The 21,008-nt window shown below is 43.8% G+C and overlaps 2 protein-coding genes across 8 annotated transcripts in view; one reads left to right on the forward strand and one right to left on the reverse strand.

The window, feature by feature from the left end:
• Positions 1-4,982, reverse strand: part of SOCS6 (suppressor of cytokine signaling 6) — a 32,743-nt gene extending 27,761 nt beyond the window's left edge. Inside the window, exon 1 of one of the 7 annotated variants that reach the window (XM_049698008.1) lies at positions 4,932-4,982. The gene's annotated coding sequence lies outside the window, so the exon portion shown is untranslated. The other 6 variants (XM_033406100.2, XM_004280002.3, XM_033406101.2 and 3 more) reach the window with 6 other exon arrangements.
• Positions 3,618-11,111, forward strand: LOC125961279 (translation initiation factor IF-2-like). Its single transcript, XM_049698137.1, has 4 exons — positions 3,618-3,720; positions 3,851-4,921; positions 5,415-5,505; positions 7,905-11,111. The coding sequence occupies exons 1-4, from the start codon at positions 3,618-3,620 to the stop codon at positions 7,978-7,980; spliced, it is 1,341 nt and encodes a 446-aa protein (XP_049554094.1). The 3' UTR covers positions 7,981-11,111.
• The last annotated feature ends 9,897 nt before the right edge of the window (positions 11,112-21,008 follow it).

Genomic DNA, 21,008 nt, shown 5'->3' on the forward strand with positions numbered 1-21,008 from the left:
GCTGATTAACCAGAATACTCCTTTTAACTAATCACAGTACATTTTAAACTAATTATTACTGTTAGCACCTGTTATATGCCAGGCACTGAACTCATACACTTACATGCATTATCTCAATTATTACACCAATGAGGAGGAAGGCACCATGATTATTTTACAGATAAGACAAATAAGACTTTGATTTTATTTTAAAAACCTACCCTATAAAATCACAGTGTTGAAATTCAAACTTCGATCTGCAACCCTATGAGAGACTGCCTTCACCAGCTGCAGTCAGTCACCCAGGTCTCTGGCTTGTCTAATTCCTAACGAGTTCTTCCTTCCTGCTTAATTCTGAGGATGCCCGAGGTTCCAGACAACTGAAGCTTTACCTTGCTAAGCTCAGTAAGGCCGCATCAAGGGAAATGTGCTCTGGGGCCGTTACTCTCCTCACACTGCAGTTAACTGTGCTTCCAGAAGCGACAAGAGGCCTGTGCATCTTCACGACCAGCCGGTGGGGCATGTCAGTGAACTCAGACACACATCGCGGTTCTACAAGAAGATGTAGTTCTCCCTGTGTGGGGATTTGGGGCCATGTAGTGTCAAGAACGTTGGCCTTATCAGTGCTATGATTTATTCAGTTGAGAAGATCAACTCAGCCAGGGATAAATAAAAAACACAAAAAGCCCAACGGATGTCTAAGATCCAGCCAGCACATCTCTGCCTTTAACAGGCAGACAAACGTGTAAAAGCTACAAGTGCTTTCTGTACACCATGTCCCCACTCAGTGGCCAGGCTCCATGCCATGTGTGAGGGAGACAAAGGAGGAAGACCACAGCCCACGCCCTCCACAAGGAACTTAGTAATGAACGTTGTATCAGAAACAGACGAATTGATAAAATGGGATTACTGAAGGAGCTGGAAGGAAGGGTGGTCAGAGAAGGCTTCTCTGAGAGGGTGACCCTGAGAATGAACCAACCACAGGGGGCACCACTGAAGAGCAGTCTAGGAAAATTCAAAGGGGAGGAAGCCAGACGCAGCTTGGAATGTTGAGGAACAGAAAGGCTAGACCACACCTTTGTGCTAAGGTGGAGAGAGGGTTGTTCAAAGTGTGCTGAAGAACCAGGCAGAAGTCTTGTGGTCGATGGTAAAGAGTTTGGATTTTACTTTAAACAAAATATACATGTATTCACAGTAACTGTGACAGATAGATCATCCCCACCTTAGCCCCACATGAGGAGTAAGGCTCAAAGGGGTTATATAATGGGTTCAAGGTCACAAAGCTAGTAATGTACACTCTTCCCTAAAGACCTAACACCTCTAAAACGTCCTCTGTGTGCAAAGGGAGAATGGAAGTCTTAAATGACTTTATCTAAGTCTGTCTATTCTTCAAACATTAAGGAGACCAACGGTCACCCAAAACAAACGTCACAACAAAGTAAAACGTAATGTCTGTATGAATCATCAAAGATGACTCTGAAGTTGGTTTAAGGTAAAATGTGCCCTCAGTCCAAAAGCCTTCCCTACTTACTAGCTAAACCAACGTGTTGTGCAGCATAATAAATTAACCATAAAAATATTAATGACAATCTCACTCTCAATACACTTTAAAACATGTCCCACTGCTGTTTCTCTCTCTCTCTACCTGGACAACTCTTTCAATCAAGCTAGTCATACAAGAAAGTTTCCCCTTTTTATGACACATATTAATATTATAAATTTCTCCCTTGCAAAAGCAATAATTTTACAAAATTACCCAGGCGCCACAGATGTGTCATTTCCAAAAGTGGAAGAGGTCAGGGATGAGGACAGAGAACTGAAATAGACAATCTTCGTTTCCCATAAAATGCAACAAGCAGAAAACAGCAAAAGGTGATCTTTTTAACTCTTGGTCATTTACCTACCTACCCTTATTAAGTATCAAAATAGATGCATACACACTCATTAGTTATTCGAGATTATAAATAACGTGGGGTATTTGACCTTATACTTCAGTATATTTGTGTGTGTATGTGCGTGTGCACCGATCCATTTCGCATGACTGTGTATTTTTAAGCTAGCGATAACAGTAACTGCCACAAATTCAGAAATGGGCGTAACAGTTCCCTTTTCTGGAGTACGTTATGACTTTTAAATAAGATCACACAGGCACTTCTATGAGCAAAATAAAAGATAATGTTAGTAACACAAAAGTTTCCTGAAAACTGACCACAATGGAGAAAACTACCAGAGTTTTCTCTGCAGAGTGACGTTACCCAACAAGACAGGCTTAAGAAGATGCTTCCTTCTGTTCCCTAAGAAGAGGGCCATTGAAGGAGCACTCAGGGACTTCCCTGGTTGCACAATGGTTAAGGCTCTGTGCTCTCAGTGCAGGGGGCCCGGGTGCAATCCCTGGTCAGGGAACTAGATCCCGCATGCATGCCACAACTAAGAGTTCACATGTTGCCACTAAGGAGCCCGCCTGCTGCAACTAAGCCCCGGTGCAACCAACTAGATAGATAATTTTTTTTTTTTTTTTTTAAAGGAGCACTCGGGACCATGAGATGAGTAGGAATCCATGCAGTACAGCTGAGTTTCCCTCCCAGGTCATGGCACAGCCCAGGATGACTGCAGCCCAGGTCAGTGGCACCCAAACCCTTTCTCTGCCACTCCCTGCAAGGTGCTATGGGGAGGGTGCTAGGTGACACCAAGAGTGTGCCCCTGGGTCCTGCAGACGCCGTGTTTAAGGGCTGCCCATCTTCCCACTAAAAGAAGGGAAAGGGGCAGCGCCATGTACTTCCCATCAATTCAGGAGATATTTAAAGATCATAAAAAAAAAAAAAAAGGCAAAAATGTTTCAGAAGAGATGAAGGGAGCTGTAAAAAGGGTAAAGGTTCAGGTGAATAATCTGGGTGATCGTACCCAGACCAGTGGAAAGCACTTGCCAAGTCACAGGTGAGTTCTTCTAAAGTGTCCTAGTTAAGCCCAAGGTCAGTGGGCCAGCTTCCCCCAAGGCAACAAGGAAACATTAGGGACAATGTCGGAACCAGAGGGTTGAGGCCACATCTTCTGTGCTGTTATATTCTGGAATGGCTTCCGAAACTTACCCCATCCATGCTACCTGATGCGGCACTGAGAAATAAATAAGAAAGCGTGGGGAACGGATCACAGGCTATGTTTTCGGGTTTTCTCTGTGAAACGTGATAAACAACCGCCGTTCATGTTTCTAAACAAAACTGATTCCCCACAGCACTAAACAGTCCACTTAAGATTCATTCATTCAAGTAAGCTAAGTAGATTTTATGTTGTGATATTTGTTAGGTTAACAAAAAAGGTCAGGATAAATGTACACCTACTACGGTTGACAAAACCTCAGACATTTCATCTTGAAGTAGATAGCAGTTTACTTTTGCTTGAATACACATATATCTTTATTCCAAGGAACACGGTCCACGAAGAACATATTCGGAAACCATTCACATTATAATTGTGATTACTACGTTCTCCGTCCTCATACCCAGTAAAGCGGCATATCGCCTTTTCCGGGGTAGACGTTCACGAAACATCTGCTGAACTGAATTCAACATTATATATTTCATTACCGAAAGTCTGAGCTCCGCCACATATTCCCACCTGGCCCTGAATTCCAAAAAGTACGGATGGCAACCCAAAATTCCACATTCCGACTAAATGCTAAGGTGGCCTACAGGCGACCGCACACATTCCAAGTTCTGCGCCAGGACCTGCCCCCGAGAAATGTCAGTAGTTCTGACCCAGAATGAACCACAAAGGTGTACCTGAAGTTGTCAACACCTGAAGCAAATTGAAAATCAAGGCCCGTCTCGGGGGCGGCTTGACATCTCTAGTCCCCACGCCCGCGCGAGCCCGTGAGGGTCCGGCGGCGCCTCCACGCGCGGAACAGACCAGGGTCTCGGCCAGACGCGACCCCCCGGGGTACGGCACGGGCGCGGCCTACGGCCCCCAGCCCGCCCTGCGGCCGCCGGCCTACAGCCCGGGGGTCCGAGCGCGGCCGAGGGGCTGCGGAGCGCGCAGGCCCCGCGCCGCCGCCCCAGGCCTTGCCGAGCCCCGGCCTCTCCCCGGCGGACTGCGGGCAACAAAGGCGGCGGCCCGCGCCCGGCGCGCGCGGCGGACGAGAGGCCGAGGGGTCCGGCCGGCGCGCGGCGGAAGCAGGCCTCAGTCCTCCCCAGCCCGGCTTCCCGGACGCCGCTCCCCGCCGGCCCGGCCCCCGCCCGCGGACCCGCGGAGGCGCGCAGGGCCTCACGCCGCCGGGACCCTCGCCGCTCCCCGCCGGGCGGCCTCCCCGACCCCCTCCGCGCCGGAGCCGCCCCGCCGGCCGGAGGAGAAGGGGCACCGCCGTGGCCGGTTCCCCGGGCCGCCGAGGAGAGGGGGCGGGAAGCCGAGCCCGGACCCAGCCTCCAACTCGGCTCCGCAGACGCTCACCCGGCGGCCGCCCGCTCCGCTTCCTCGCCCAGCGCCGGCGCGACTGCCGCGCTCGGCCCTCCTTCCCGCAACTCCTCCTCCCGCCTCCTTCCTCCTCCTCCTCCTCCTCCAGGAGGGGCGCGCCGGGCGCCGGCTCGAGCTGGAGCCGCAGCCGAGGAGCCGAGCCGGCCGCTCCGCGCCCACCACTCGGCCCGCGGCGCCGGCGGGCGTCGGCGCGGGAGGGTGGGCCGGTGGGGGCGGGGGTGGGGGCGTGCGGGGCGGGGCCGGGGGCGCCGTGGGGCCGGGGGGCCGGTCCCCGGCTCGAGTCGGAGTCCCGGCATCTGCCCGCCCGGCGCGCCCCGCCCGCGCCCGCTGGCTCGGACGCTTGTCCGGTGCTGCCTCTGCCTTTGCAGCCTCCCCGCCTCGGCGGCCGGGCCGACGCGGAAAGGAAGATGTCCTCGGCCCTCGGCCGCCGGCCCTGCCCTTGTCCCTGCGGTCGGGCGGCGGCCTCCACGCGGCCGAGGTCCGCTCACCTGGCGCGGTGACCCGGGCCCGGTCCCCGCGGGGAGGGAGGGACGGGCGAGCACGCGCGCCCGAGCAGGGCCAGGGAGGGAAGCCCTTCCCCACACCTTGTCTAGCTTAACCGTAGAATGTGCTTATTAAAAGAAAACCTATTCCTTGTTTCAAGCCATCTGCTTTTCCATTGAGTCCTTGTTAGTGGGGTTTTATGCAGGAATAGTTCACTATTGTTTGCGCCGCCGAATTCCAAGGTAGTGTGACGTAAAGTTGCGTGTTGGTGACTTGACTCATTTCTTTGGAAATTGGCTGAACCGTCCCAACATATAGCAATAACAGCAAATTGGATTTTTGCCAATGAGAAGCAACAGGAACATTTTTATTTCTCTTTTCATCAAAGAAAAGTGATTAAAGTGCATTAAAATCTAACTTAAGCTCTTTTCTCTTGTCCGCCATCCTATGTGCGGTTGAATTTGCTCCTCGCCATGTCTTCCCACAAGACTTCAGGATCAAGCGATTCCTGGCCAAGAAACAAAAGCAGAATCGTCCCATTCTCCAGTGGATTCCAATGAAAACTGGTAATAAAATCAGGTACAACTCCAAGAGAAGGCATTGAAGAAGAACCAAGCTGGGTCTATAAGGAGCCTCACATATGAAGTGGCACACATTTACTCTATCAAGGTCAATTCTTACCGTATCAGAACATCACTAGTGTCTGGAACAGCTGCCTGTGTTTGATGGGAGAAATGGAATGGCTCTCTCCTCTTTTCTTTTTTCTTTTTTTTTTTTTAACATCTTTATTGGGGTATAATTGCTTTACAATGGTGTGTTAGTTTCTGCTTTATAACAAATCTCCTCTTTTCTTGATCTTTCCTCACCACTGCTCACTGTGTAGCTCAGTAATAAATATGTGAAACCTTTTGTTGGAAAAAAAAAATCTAACTTAATAATTGTTGGCTTTAAGACTTGTATTTCTTGAATAGTATGGACCTTTTAAGGAGGAAACAAGGCTAGGGAAAAAAGTCTTAAAGTTGTTCCAAGGTGAATTTGTAGCTGAATTATACCTCAGTTAAGCTGTTATCTTTAAAAAAGTGCAAGTAATTGATCTTAATTCCTATAAATGTTGAATATATAATTCTCATCCAAACACAAAATGATTAATAATTTAAAAATTGGATTGCTAGGTGATTCAGTTGGTTTGTATGACTGAATAGTATATATAAGGTTATGTCATTTGTTATATGTGATTCACCAGACCTTCTGTCATCTTCAGTTCTTAGTTGAATTTACCATTATTGTTACCCTGATTTAGATACAACTCAATTCTCAAATATCTAATCACAGTTAATGTTGACTGAAATAGAATGGTCAGAGAGCTCAGTGATAATCGTAAGTGGTAATTAGAAAAGAAGCAAACTTTTCAACCCACCCCTCTTGTTGTAAGCCCTTCAGAAGGAAAAGACATGGGACAGATTGGAGTATCAGGGGGCTGGTGTCTCCTTATATGATCTAAAGAAGGCCAGCTGGGGGCCGTCAGCAGGGCTTGATAAGCACTAAGCTAGCAGTGGACTGAGCTGACTCCCAGGAGACAGGATCAAGACACGGGCTTCTGAGTTTGGCAGAGCTGGTCTGGCATCTCAGCTTCGACAATTCATATAGTTATGTGACCTTAAGTTTCTCAGTTGTAACTTCAATGTCTTTGAAGAGGGGGGTGGGAGTGGGGGAGGGGGTTTTGATATGTTGATATTAAGTATATTAAATAGTTGTGAAGATAATGCACAAAAGTGGTCCATAATGATTGTTATTACTAGGTAATGTATATTTTATGTACATATGTTTTGATATTTGATATGTTTTTGATATTTTGATATTAAGTATATTAAATAGTTGTGAAGATAATGCACAAAAGTGGTCCATAATGATTGTTATTACTAGGTAATGTATATTTTATGTACATATGTAATGTACATTTTATATACATAATGTGTATTTTACAGGCAAGGCATTTAAGTAGTTTTTGGTGTATATTATCTACTTTATTTTAACAATAATCTATTTGTAAGGTCAGTGTTATCATCATCCCCACAGTACAGGTGAGGAAACTGTGGCTTCTTGTGTATAAGTGGTAAATAACTTTATCAAAGACACACAGCTACTATGGGGCGGAGCTGGCATTCAGACTTAGATCTCTCTGACTCCGCAATATGAGCTCTTAACCACGAAATTGAAATAATAGTGATAACTACGTGAATAATATAACAACTTTAGTGTAGAGATACTAGTGGCTAAATATACCATTAAAATCTCCATGCTTGGCTGAATTCCAATACTTTGGCTACAGACAACGCTGTCTGATAGATACACTTGCTGAAAGATGGTGGGCTTCCCTGGTGGCACAGTGGTTAAGAATCCGCCTGCCAATACAGGAGACACGGGTTCAAGCCCTGGTCCGGGAAGATCCCACATGCCACAGAGCAACTAAGCCCGTGCACCACAACTACTGAGCCTGAGCTCTAGAACCCACGAGCCACAGCTACTGAAACCTGTGCACCTAGAACCTGTGCTCCGCAACAAGAGAAGCCACCGCAATGAGAAGCCCGTGCACCACAACGAAGAGTAGTCTCTGCTTGCCGCAACTAGAGAAAGCCCTCGCGCAGCAACAAAGACCCAATGCAGCCAAAAATAAAATTAATTAATTAAAAAAAAAAAAAGATGGTGATGGCAAAAGGTCCTATTGAAAGTCTATCCCCTTAACAGGGGCAGAAGAGCATAGTTCTACCTCTTCCTCCTAAAGTCATAGCTTGTAGAGCCAGAAAGAACTTTCTGGATCATCCTCAGCATCCTCATTTTATGGAGGAGGAAACAGACTCAGAAATCATCTGACTTGCCCAAGCAACAAAGTTAAAAATAGTTGAGTCATGACTTGAACTGCCATCTCCCAATTTCAAGTCTGGTTTGATTTCTAGTATTAAACATCTTCCTTCTTCCAGGAGAGGAGCTCACACTGGAGAAAATTGGGAGGAAGCAGGATGGGATACGGCAAGCAGCCTTCCAACCTTGTCCTGATATTCACGTACATCCTCGCCAAAAGCACCCTCTGGGCCCCTGCGGGAAAGCTGTCCAAGTAAGCAACACTCCACGCTCTCAACACCCCTGTCACCTTCCCGCTGCCATTCTGCTGCCTCCTGCCTTCCTGCCTTTGAGGATCAGAAGTCCTCCACTCATTCGAGGTTCCCTGTTTGGTACTTGTACTGGATTGAAGAGTGTCCTTCCTGGAATCTCAGAGTGTGACCTTGTTTGAAAGTGGGGTCTTCACAAATGTAGTTAAGTTGGTCAGAGTGGAGTAGTGTGGGCCCTTCATCCAATTTGATCGTTGTCTTTATAAGAGGAGAACAGACACAAGAGACAGTCATGCAGAGGGAAGACTGTGTAAAGACGATCAGGGGGAAACCCCAGGAAGGCAGAGATGGCAGTGATGTGCCCACAAGCCAAGGATTGCCAGCACTGCTGCCAACACCTGGAGGTGGAACAGGCGAGGGAGGATCCTCCCCTACAGCCTTCAGGGAGAGTATGGCCCTACACACACCGTGATTTTGTACTTCTAGCCTCCAGGAACAGGAAAGGAGATATTTCTATTGGGTTAAACACCCAGCTTGTGATGCTTTGTTGTGGCAGCCACAGGGAACTAGTGCAGGAGTCCTAGGCCTGCCCGCCCCTCCGTCCTCACCCCTCCCACCCCTCCCATCCACCCACCTGGAGGGCCTGTTCTCTGGAATGAAGTCACTGAAATCTCCTCCCAATCAAAGCTCCTCCTTATAGAGTTCCCCTATTACTAGAGTCACCATGGTTCCAGTTTGCCCAGGACAGTACCAGGTTATAACTATTGTTCCGGCACAAATGTGAATAGTGCCACCTTTCATCCCAGAGGTGCTCCTGTTCAGAAAATAAATTCTGTGTTCACCCTGCCTTCCCCATAAAGTACAAAAGAGTGACTCAGTTACTTGGCATTCAAAGAGAGAGTTGGACCCAACCCATTTCTCCCGCCCGGCAGTCCACTGCTTCCTCATATTACACTTTGCCCGGCCAAGCTGGGTAAGTCCATCTCCAGACGGTCCCCACCCTGTGCCTTAACTCGTGCTTTTCTCTCTGCCTAGAATGTTCTTCCATCTCACCCCTGCCACCACACACACACACACACACACACACCCTCTGATTATTTCTATATATTGAAAACCTTACTCATCATCAGTCAATGTTCAGATTGTCAGAAACGATGTCACTCTATATAGAAACCCCACCTTGGGTTTTACAGCACAGGTCATACTCTACCCTGAATTGCAACAATTCTCTCTTCTCCTTTGAGTGCAGATGCTTTGTCTTATTCATCTTTGTGTTATGCGACTAGCACCTTGAATGAGATTTTTTCATACAGTAGGGACTCAAGACATCTTTGATAAATAAATATGAATATTTCATTCCTCTCTCCATCCATCTGAGAACAGTCCTTAAAGGTGCACTTTAAGGACTTCCCTGGTGGCGCAGTGGTTAAGAATCCCCCTGTCAATGCAGGGAACATGGGTTTGAGCCCTGGTCCAGGAAGATCCTACATGCTGGGGAGCAGCTAAGCCTGTGTGCCACACTACTGAGCACATGAGCCTAGAATCCGTGCTCTGCAACAACGACAAGCCATCACAATGAGAAGCCTGTGCACCGCACCGAAGAGTAGCCCCCACTGGCCGAAACTAGAGAAAGCCCGCGTGCAGCGGCGAAGACCCAATGCAGCCAAAAATTAATTAATTATTTAATTATTTTGTTTAAAAGAAGATCCACTTTAAGATATAGGGGTGGCTGGTTTGTCCTTTGGGAAGTGACAAATACCTGATCTCCAGAGCATAATTATGCGGACAAAAAAATGTTGCCTGCCCCTTCAGTAAACAATGAACGTTACCCACCATGAAGCCTTCCGCCACAGCTGCAGCCCTGACGGTGCACCCTGAGGGGATTTCAGGTTGGAGAAAAACAAGGTACTGCCCCTAGATCGTTAAGATGTGTATCAAAGGAATAATTTCAATGCGTCCAGCCACTTGCATCTTCCCATATACAGAAAGGCACTAAAATCAGTATCTTGGGATGTCTGGGTGTTTCGGTGTGATTAGCAGTAATCTTTCGATGTTCAACTACAGGTTTTTGCAGCAAAAACTCCTATATATCCTGGCTCCTCCCTTAACTCTTTGCTGCAGTTCCTCAGAGGTATCTGAGAGGCTGAACCTCAGGCTATAGTCCTCAGTAGGCCACCGAATAAAACATAATTCTCAACTTTTAGGTTGCGCAACTATCTTCAGTTGACAATTATTAAGGGAAAATGTCTGGGCTATTTCAATCAGCAGCTAGATTCTGCTCGCTGGGGACACGCTGACAGCAAAGGAATGGTGCCTACCTCTCAGAACAAGGGATTCTGAGGGGTTTTAAGACCTGGCAGAAGGTACTTGGATACGTGTTTCTTTGCTGAGAAAGGTAGCACTTCAGCAAAATATCATTCCTACATGGTAAGAGTCCCTCATAGGCTCAGCTTCCATTATTCTCCATTTCGGATCAGAGATTCCTACTTGTAGACAATTAAAAGAAGTATCTCACTCATGCCTGCCCTTTCCACTTCCAGGATCCAGAGCCCCACTGACTGCTTAGCGGGTATTTCACTCTGTAAGGTAACCCTGTTGATTTAGTGCAAAAAATTCTAGCAAATAGGCATTATTATGAGCAGTTGATGGTGTGCGTAGGTCCTGTAGTAGAGAATAACACGATAGACACCCCCACCCTCACAATTAACCCAACAATGGAAGAAAGAATCAGAATTCTTCCCTAATGGGCAGAGAGTCAGAACTCCTATGGCCAAGTTCAGGACGGTCTTGAAATACCATCGCTACTCTCCCTCGCTTTGAGACTTCTAGCTGGGTAGAATCCCATTTCTTAAAGAACCCTTCTCTACAGCAAGATAGCTCTCTGCATTCACTAGCTAGAAATCCAAAGTAGGATTTTACAGAAAAGTAAACTTCTACCCATGTTTGTGATTCTAAAGCATTAGGAAGACCTGACAATCTGTAAAAATGAAAAAACTACTGTACCTTCTATGGCATGGATTAAAATTCTATATTAGAGCTTTGTTCCTTTAGATTTGGAGTTATTAAAGAACAAATATTGGGAATATCCCTGGTGGTCCAGCGGTTAGACACTCTGCTGGAAAAAAAAAAGCACAAGTGACTCCCTAGAAGCAATAGCACTTTTAGACGTCATCAGTTGTTTATTACTCTGTGGCCTGTATATTGCTATCACATGGTTACGTGATTCTTGCAGCATTTTTAACTTTTCATATCTGTGTTTCCCCATTCACTTATAGTTTATATTGAACTAATTTTACTCTCTTCAATTAACAGGAGACATATTTAAAAAGTGTGAGATTTCTCCTAGGGCAAGAAAAAATATCTGTTATTCAAACGCCTTGTCACAAAACAATAATGAACATATCTGTAATTGGTAATGCATACATTTCTTATCCTTAGTCACATCTTAGCACTGGCTGGCAAAGAACTTGAGACCAAAAGGCACTCTTTTTGAGACGGTACATGCCATAGAAGTGTTTCCAGTGAATGGCTTTCCAACAGGATCCATTTTCATGCCCCCTTGACCTTGAGTTTTGGTGGAGATGGGAACCATAGGTGCTAAACACCCTGACATTAGGGGCTAATCTATGCCAGACTAGCAAAAGGAGTGGCTTCAAAACCTGTTTTGCCTGAATTTGCCAACATACCTAACTTCAGGGTACAGAAGAGAAGAGGCTGTGTGTCCCATCCTCCAATGAGGGAGGGAAGGAGTTGTTTCCTCCCCATTTTAAGCCAAGTAATGGAAAACTTCAAGAAAACCAGAGCGTTTGACCTATGCCCTTGGAATTTGAGCTATGGAGGACCTGGTGTCAGACCCTCACAGGAAAATGCTGAAGAGTATAGCCTGACCAGAGCTGCCCTGACCCAGCAGCAGAAAGAAGAGACAATACCACCCCCCCCAACCAAGCATGGCAGGCCAAGGACAAGGGAGCCACCCGTGGGCTTTGTGGACCTGTAGATGCGAGCTGGAACCAGGAAATTCCCGAAGGACTTCTTCCTGTCCTAAAGGGTATTAAAGAAGAAAGTACTCTGACACTTGTTATCATGGTAAAGAAGACTTTATTTTGGTAGGGTCAAGACTATAGCAATAGGGGAAAGTGATGGAGCTTAACTCTGGAAACAGTAAAGACATCCAGGAATTTATAGGGATTTATTTATAACAAGCAGGGTGAAGGGGGTCAGTGGATGGAAAATTACTAAGAGGAATCATGAAGGGCAGAGGGATTCTTGCTAAACCATCACCATCTTGTGAGGAGACTCAAGCAACCCGAGGAGAAGCAGCCCAAGGTGGGCAGGAACAGAGGCCTCCTGCCCAAAACAAGCACCACATGAGTGAGCTTCATTGGGAACCCTAGTCCCAGACGAGCCTTTGAATGACTGAAGCCCAGCCCACACCTTGACTGCAACTTCGTAAGAGACCCCAAACCAGAATTACCCAGCTGAGCTGTTTCTGAATCCTTGACCCAAAGAAACTGGGATAGTATGGTTTAGCACCCTTCCTTAACCATTACATACAATCTCTCTGCCACTGAAAGAAAGTGAAGTGTGATGTTCACCTTGGGGATGAATAGGATTTCTAAGTGGCCAATAGGTACCTGAATATCCCAATGATACTATTGTATTATATGATTTTTTTCAGAATTTTAAATAAACTTTATTATTATTTTTTATTTATTTTATTTTTTTTTTGCGGTACGCGGGCCTCTCACTGTTGTGGCCTCTCCCGTTGCAGAGCACAGGCTCCGGACGCGCAGGCTCAGCGGCCATGGCTCACGGGCCCAGCCGCTCCGCGGCATGTGGGATCCCCCCGGACGGGGGCACGAAGCCGTGTCCCCTGCATCGGCAGGCGGACTCTCAACCACTGCGCCACCAGGGAAGCCCAAATAAACTTTATTTTTTAGAGAAGAAAATACTGATTATTTTTTAACCATCAAGGCTTTGCATGTATTTGAACATATTCAGAAGCTGATAATGACTGAATATTTTATAATAAAGATTCTTCTGTGCTCTTTTCATTGAAAAAAATTTTTTGTGGAGGGAATATATTTCTTTTACCCTGATTTACCTCCCTTCTCCATTCATATGAACCTGGGTTAGAAAATTTAATTTGTAATAGACTGGATGTTTAATTTAAATAACCCAATGAAATATGAACATTTTAAGAAAATATCATTCAACATCCACTTGTGAGGGTTCAAAATATATAAACTGCTTACTTAACCGCATGTTCTCATTAAAAAAGAAAAGAAAAAAGGCACACCCTGACCGTGCTCTTGTTCTAATCTCTCTCCCTGTTTTCTCTTTACTCTTGACATCAGGATCCTCCCCTTGCCGTTCCCATGGTGACCATATTTTGTAGGGAAGAAATGATGCAACAATGATACGAAAAAATCAGGTTTCAATGTCATCTCACTGATAAACTTTTGATCACGAGGAGTTGGGAATAACTGGAAAGGAGAGTTAACGTGTAGTTATATATTAATAATGATCACAACAAGGTAAATGCTAGGTCAGCCACCTGTGCACTTCTTTCCTCTCTCCCTTTCTTACTCTTTGGTGGTCATGATGAAAAAGTATGACTTCAGATGAAACCCAGAAGTAGAAAAGGCTGTGCACTCACTTAAGAAAAGCACTTGGCAAAAAATTCTTCATTACGTAAGGAACTACGTAAATGTCTAGCAATAAATACCTATTTGAATATTATATTTTCATTAGCATATAGTGTGTACTTTATGATAGTAGCAAACTAATGTCTGTTAAAAAGAGTCGATGAGGGACTTCCCCGGTGGTCCAGTGGTAAAGAATCCACCTTCTAATGCAGGGGATGCAGGTTTGATCTCTGGTCGGGAAACCAAGATCCCACATGCCACAGGGCAACTAAGCCTGCGCGCCACAACTGCTGAGCCCGCACACCTCAACTAGAGAGGCCGAGTGCCGCAACAAAGAGCCTGCACACCGCAACGAAGATCCCACCTGCCGCAACTAACACCCGACTCAGCCAATAAATAAATAAATAAATAAATAAAAATAGTCAATGAATAATTTTGACAGATATCTGGGAATAGTTTCCTCACAGACTCTCCCTTTAAAATACTGCTGAGTGTGTGTAAACTCAGGAAAAATCTGGCACCTCCAGGATTTAACTTGAAAAGAGAAAGCAACAGAAGACCTGGGGAGCTATTAAGGAAACATCAGTGTGACTCAGACTTCCTTCTGTCACTGACTATTTTCAGGTTCAGTTTTGTTTGAACCAATCCTCCTGGGATGGTGCAGCAAACAATAGCAGTCCAACTACTTAGCGCTTCTTTCCAGAGGACTCACTGGAGCCCTGACGGGTCACTGCCACAGATACATCTCTCAACTTCGTTGCTGCTAAGCTTGAGAGGGAGCGGGATAAAGATTTTATTCCCAGCAAGTGGCTGGCGTGTATTTAAGTCTTTATTTCTCGCTGGTGCAGAGAAATAGGCTTAACTTTTGGACATGTTGAGGCCAGGCCAGACACACACAGCGGAAAGCTGAGGGAGCAAATGAGGATAGAGCTAAATAGAAGATTCTTCCTACGTTGGCTCCCAGGTTGTCCCAGGGCCTTCTTGAGGGCAGGGTCAAAATAACCCTTAACAATCTTACCTCTGCTCTGTCATCCTGACAAGTAACGGAAGCCCCATAGTTCAAAGCCGTGCTTGGACATGGCAAAAACTTTTACCCCAACACATTTGTAAAGCAATAGAAAACTCAGACATTTTCTACGAGATGAAATAAATTCTCTTTATATTTTCTAAACTTCTTTACCTCTTCTTGTTGATTATCCACGTTAGTGTACCTTCTTATTTTGAAAGGGGAGGTGAGGATCCATATAGTAAAAATTAAGAAATGCAAATGCAGGTTTAAATAACAGCTAATTTTCAGAAATACTCTGATTAAATATTTTAACATGAATGCTGCCCATTTAAAATGACTCATTGTTTCAAAATATTTTGGTTGAATTTTAATTTTGTTTTATTTTAAATGTGTATAGAAGAATCCAAAAGGCATTTTCCTCTCTAATCTTATTTATACCTTTTAGTCTCCTACTTCAGAGGCTTTCAAATCAGTTACCTGAGATATATATATATATATACATAATCCAATCTTGTAATTCAAGACTGAACTACAAGAATGAAGTATTTCCTAAGTAATTATTTAGTATTTCCTAAGTAATAGTTATTATTACTTATTTCCTAAGTAATTTCCAAGAGAGGAAAGAAAAATTTTCAAATTATTTTACGCTAATTCATACTTTATAAGGCAAGATCAGAGATTTCCTGTTAATTTTTTTTTTTTTTTTTTGTAGTACTGGGGCCTCTCACTGTTGTGGCCTCTCCTGTTGCGGAGCACAGGCTCCGGACGCGCAGGCTCAGCGGCCATGGCTCACGGGCCCAGCCGCTTCGCGGCATGTGGGATCTTCCCTGACCGGGTCATGAACCCGTGTCCCCTGCATCGGCAGGCGGACTCTCAACTACTGCGCCACCAGGGAAGCCCCCTGTTAATTTTTTAAACTAACTAAAAATCGAAGAACACTAGGAAAAATTTTGACAGTTCCTTTCAGTTTATCAAATCAGTGGAAATAGACACACTGAAACTGACATTCAGTTCTAATTAAATTAATTGATACCAATAGCTCAGCTTTGAGAAACTCAGGTAGGTTGTAGAAATGCTTGTACAAGATCTTCTATTTTTCGTGTTTCTATAAAAAAAGATTCAAATATTTGTCCAAGAGTAGTAATGCACTTTATCAGTGAAAGAATAAACAATCCAAAATCTTAACATCTAGAAAGAAACAAAATAGTGAGTTTTTTTTTAAGAAGTGAGAATTAAAATTGTAGCTTTGTAAAATATCTTCTAACTGCTTATCAAAGCTACCCTGGGTTCACAAGAATCCTGAGTGTCTTTCAAAATAAAATTCTCTTCATCCTACGTCAGTATTAAAAATTTCTTGTTACTGAAAATATAGCCAGATTATAAGAAAACATCACTTAATGATAATTAATAAATAGAAAACCCCATCACCAAATTAGGGGGGAAAAAAGAACAGAAAAACTTTATCTCAAGGTCTAAGGCATTCAACAATTCAACAATTATGCCTCGCTTCATGAATATTTTTGTAAGATGTTCCAGACACAAAAGATCGCTTCAGGAAACTGGCTTCATTTGAACCATGGTTAAAATCCCTGAGAGAATTTCTAGGGAAAAAAATACTCTAAAACCCTCCCTGGGCTCGCTTCCTGGGCTTGGGACCAGCGCTGCTGCCCGGCGTTCCACAGGCAGAGGGTCCCACAACTGTGGGTTAATGCTCTGCGGAGGAATTTTGAATCGCTTTCTCTTTGAATTTGAGTTTTGTTAAGCGGAGCATGCTCTGGAGGCTTGGAGCCTCAGCTCACACGTAGTCCAGCTCCCCTGCCTTCCCGTCAGGTTCTAAGTCACCTGCTCCATGAGCTCGGCTCCAGGCCCACCTGTTCACCCCCGCCTGGTCCCTGCCTAGGGTCCACCTGAGCGCTGATTCGCTCAGGGACCGGGCCAGAAGCGCATGCGCACCGCCTCGGCATGGGGCGTGCCTCACCTTGGGCCGGCAGCACCTTGTCTCATCCTGGATGACAGGCAGGACGAGGCGCTTGCCCTCCCTCCTTCCAGGTACCTAGTGCGTCCCTCAGCGGAAGTTGCAATACCCTTGGCCTTGGGTAGAGGCAGCAGACCCACGGGCAGGAGAGATGCTGCCTCTACTGCCCGACAATGCGGGTGAGGCGCGTTGGTTTGACATGGTCGAGGGTGAAGGGTGGAGGGATTGGAGAGGTAGCAGGGACCCAACAGTCGGTGACTTACACTCGCACCAAGTAGGGGCAGCCGTGAGGGTCTGCACTTGCTCTGCAAGTGTCCCGGTACCTGAGGGAGCATAATATCAAAGAGCAAATAAGAAACACCGTGATGGTAGAGAAACAGACCCTTAGGAACAAATATCTTTTGAGCAATTTAGTATTTCCCAGGAATTTGTCAACCTTAGTAATATTTACACAAGTCTGTTATGGACTGTAACTTCAGTAGGATAAGCAAATGTCTATATAGGTATAGATGTAGATATTTGCTTATGAAAGAGGCCATTTTGGTTTAGATTGATCACTTGTGCTGCTTGCTCTCTTTTCCACTGAAATCCATGCTCACCCTTCTCCTGTCTGCGCTTGCGGTAGGAGGCTGCCCACTCTGGCCCCATCCCCTGGGCTTCCTTGCCCGCTGGTGTCCAAGTAGGTCCAGCAACGTTAGGAAAGAGTATGAGTGGAGACCCGGAGCAGAGAGAATTCCAGTGCTTGTTCCCCTGGTCCGTCCTAGCGGGGCTGGAGTGTGGACAGAGGCTGCCTTCCTTGGCTCTAGGTCTTGTAGACATGCCTCTCAGCCACCACTCCCTCGCTCACAGGGGCTGTTCCCTCCACTTGCCGTTTTGGGTGGTAATGGACTTCCCACTGTGGCTAGTTCCTGGGTGTCATCTTCCCATGTTAGTCCTTACCTGTGCTCACCACTCTGTGTACTCTTCCTTACTTATGCTTTGTTTGTTTAAACCTTTTGGGTCTGCCTTATGTTTTGCCAGCACTCTTGAGTGATACAGCACCTCTTCTCAATGGCTGCAGTTCAGCTTTGTAGCTTGGAGGAGTTTTGTTGGAGCATACATCTTAGAACCATGCTGTCATTTCATTTTCTGGATAATCCCTAAGCATCCTCTGGTGGCCTGACAATATGCTAACTTGGCTGAGCTAGCCAACATTTCCCGGAATTCTCGTCCTTGTATATTTCTGGTTAGGGCGGGGGCTACAATGACATTTGAGAAGGGGAAGTGAAGTAGCACTTATATTACTCTTATGCTCAGAAGATCGGTAGAGAGGCACAGGTTATGTGGCAGCTCCCTCCTGGTGTCATTTACCTGCTGGGTCACCCAGTGGATGTAAGCAGTACCTGAGCCCTGCAGCTGTGCCATCACCACCCACCTCCTCCTTTTCACATCTGTGATGCCTGCACCAGGTGTGTGTGTTTAGCTCTAAGATGAAAAGTGCCAGGTCCCAGTCTGTCTTTGCGGGTTCCAGCTCAAGTTCACGCACCCAGTTCCTTTTCCTGTTCTCCAACCTTATACCTTCTTCCCTTTCTGCCTGTGGCCCTGCAGACTGAAGGCCAAACACCAGGCAGAAAAAACTGCAGCCTTACAGAGACTGCCTAACTAATTATAGTTCCCAAGATTGTGTGAGGTCAATCTTTATAACATATCAATATTTGAATAATCAAGTATATATATATATATAGTGGTTCTGCTTCTCTGGTAAAAACCCTCACATATTTACACAACAATTCTTTTATCTTCCCATATGTACATTAGATGTTCAAATACTTTCTGTTATTTATCTCTCTATTAACACCATTTCAACTCTTACTTCAGAGCCTCATTACGTTCTAAAATATCTTAGAAATAGCACTGTGAGATTGTATTCTCTTTGAGAACATAATTAACTAATTAACATCAGTCTGGATGCCTGATTTGAGGCCATTAGCATCCTCACAGAAGCTAAGATTTGGAAATTAAAATAAAATTCAAATTAGCTATTTTTCACACTTCTCAAACTATTGTATGTTATTAGGTTTTTCAAAAATATTTTAAAAATCATTAACTTTTAAATTTGAAATGATCTGTACGTTTCATTTATCTGTATTAATCCCATTCTTTCTCTCTTGCCTTGTTTCTCTTTAGTTTATGCATGTCTAAATTTGTCAGAAAATGGGTGTTATTTATTCTTTTATTAAACTACTCCTAGGAAGCAGCATCCTTTCATTCCATGTTTTATCAGTGGAAGGTAAAGACCTTCTTTTATTGGGCCAATAAAAATCCCTCCATGTGAACACATTTCTGATTGTGACATTCTTTGCAATCACAGGAACATTTTCCATATTCTTCTTATAGAATTTTTTTCCACATATTTGAAACTTATGATGTCATCCATGTCTTTTGTGTGTGTAAGAAACAAAGGGTCCTAATTAGTATACTAAGAAAAAATTCTAGATGTGGCTACATTCCTAGTTTCTTTCTTATTTTGGAATTTATTCTTCAAAGTTAGGACTCTAATGCATAGAGTTTATTCATTGTCTGATATCCACATCTGGTAGAAAATGTGACACGACATTAGGTAATAACATTCAGAACAAATTATTTTGGGACTTTCTTTTTTATGAACATCTTTGCTTTTATGGATTATGTGATATTGTGGATTGTATCCAAATATTTTTATATTAAAAAAGGGAAAAATTTGTTTTTATGAAGATAAGTGTAATAAATATGACCAGCATATCTAAGAATCATAAGACCTTTTGTTTATTTCATAAAGGAAGGTAAGAGAGCAAAAGTAGAATCTTAATTTGTCAATTTATGAAGTTAACTAAGTATAGCACAATAATTATTTGGAAAAAATTATACTTTAAATATCTTTTCTATTCACCAGCCTGAAAAATATTATTTAATGCAACCATTCTCTTTACTGTGTGAACTTCCTCTTAAGATATAAGGAAGACCATTCATATTAACGAGAACATGCATTATCTTATTTAAGTGCCACCCACAATGGAACTCATCAATCTGAAGGGGATAATGGAGTTGGGTAATGTTAGACCGTTACAGAAACTAAACCAAGAATTTTTTCTAACTTTAAAAATTATTTTCTAAATCAAATACGTATATTGGCACAGTGATCACTTTAGTTAAAAGATGTTTATTTTAAAAGTGATTGGCACCAAACCTGGACAGTGTTCTATTCCATTAATTTTATAGTCCTGGGGAGCTCACTACAAATAGATGCGAAGCATGGTCAGTACCGAGCCAGAACTAAGTTTGTAATTAACACAGAGTTTGTTTTGATGGGCTGAGGGAAGGGGAGAGAAATAAATAAATTCATAGCAAGGGCATCTGAAATTAACATTAAACTTTCCACAGTGAAATATATTTTGTATAATTTACCACTAACAAATTGATTTTATTTGTATGATACATATTCCATAATTCTTTAAAATATAGGCTAGTATGATCAACAATGGTACCAAAAAATATTCATTACCTAGATTTAGAAAAATCACTGAAAAAGAAGCAATTTCTGTTCTGTTTTCAATGTGGAGAGAAAGGAAAGGATCATCTGCCTTATGCATTTTATTCCTTGATTAATGGAACAGTTATTGGACATTTTGGAAAAAAAAGAAAAGATTAATATTTCAACAACAGATGAAAATTACCAAGTAATGTTTAGATACAGAACTCCTAGTGGAATTCCAATACATAAATTAAAGGTGAAGTGCTACTTTCCTTTTCAGGAAAACAGAGTAATTAAATTATCCTCTTATAAATAAGATTGATTTTTTCTATTCCTTTTGAACTGATATAAGTTGATTTCAATATTTTCTATTTTGTAACACTGAAATGATCCTTTCACATTTTGTGACAATAGTAAGCATATTATCTTCCTTGTACTAGATGCCTAGCATTCTAGTTCATATTAAAGTTATTTATATATTCACTTTCAATTCCTGATACCTTACACATGGATGTTAGCTCTTTAACTGTCTTAATATCTCAAAATAAGCAGAACAAACATTAAGTGCATCAGTGTGAGCATATTTATATGTCTCTAAAATTTTGACCACATTCCTCACTCTGTTGGTTTCAACATCACTAAGTTACAAGAGAAATTTTGGGTGTTGCACTACTGACTGATTTTCCTACACGAATTCAAAGGCAAAGATGGTGGTTTAAGTCTAGGAAATGTTGTTGCCAGAAACACGTCTATAGTATTTTAGGTCTATACAAAAATAATCATTGGACTTTTTCTCACTCATATTTTAACTTTATGAAGTAATGTTATGTTGACTCTACTGCCCGAATTTCTA

The sequence above is a fragment of the Orcinus orca genome, chromosome 15, assembly GCF_937001465.1.
Source record: "Orcinus orca chromosome 15, mOrcOrc1.1, whole genome shotgun sequence".
Taxonomy (NCBI): Eukaryota; Metazoa; Chordata; class Mammalia; order Artiodactyla; family Delphinidae; genus Orcinus; species Orcinus orca.

Bases quoted from the DNA above. Each gene is read 5' to 3' on its own strand.
- LOC125961279 (XM_049698137.1), top strand. From the start codon at position 3,618: ATGGCAACCCAAAATTCCACATTCCGACTAAATGCTAAGGTGGCCTAC. The intron at 3,721-3,850 runs GTAGTTCTGACC...CGAGCCCGTGAG, and splicing joins CCTGCCCCCGAGAAATGTCA to GGTCCGGCGGCGCCTCCACG. The intron at 5,506-7,904 runs GTACAACTCCAA...TCCTTCTTCCAG, and splicing joins AAAACTGGTAATAAAATCAG to GAGAGGAGCTCACACTGGAG.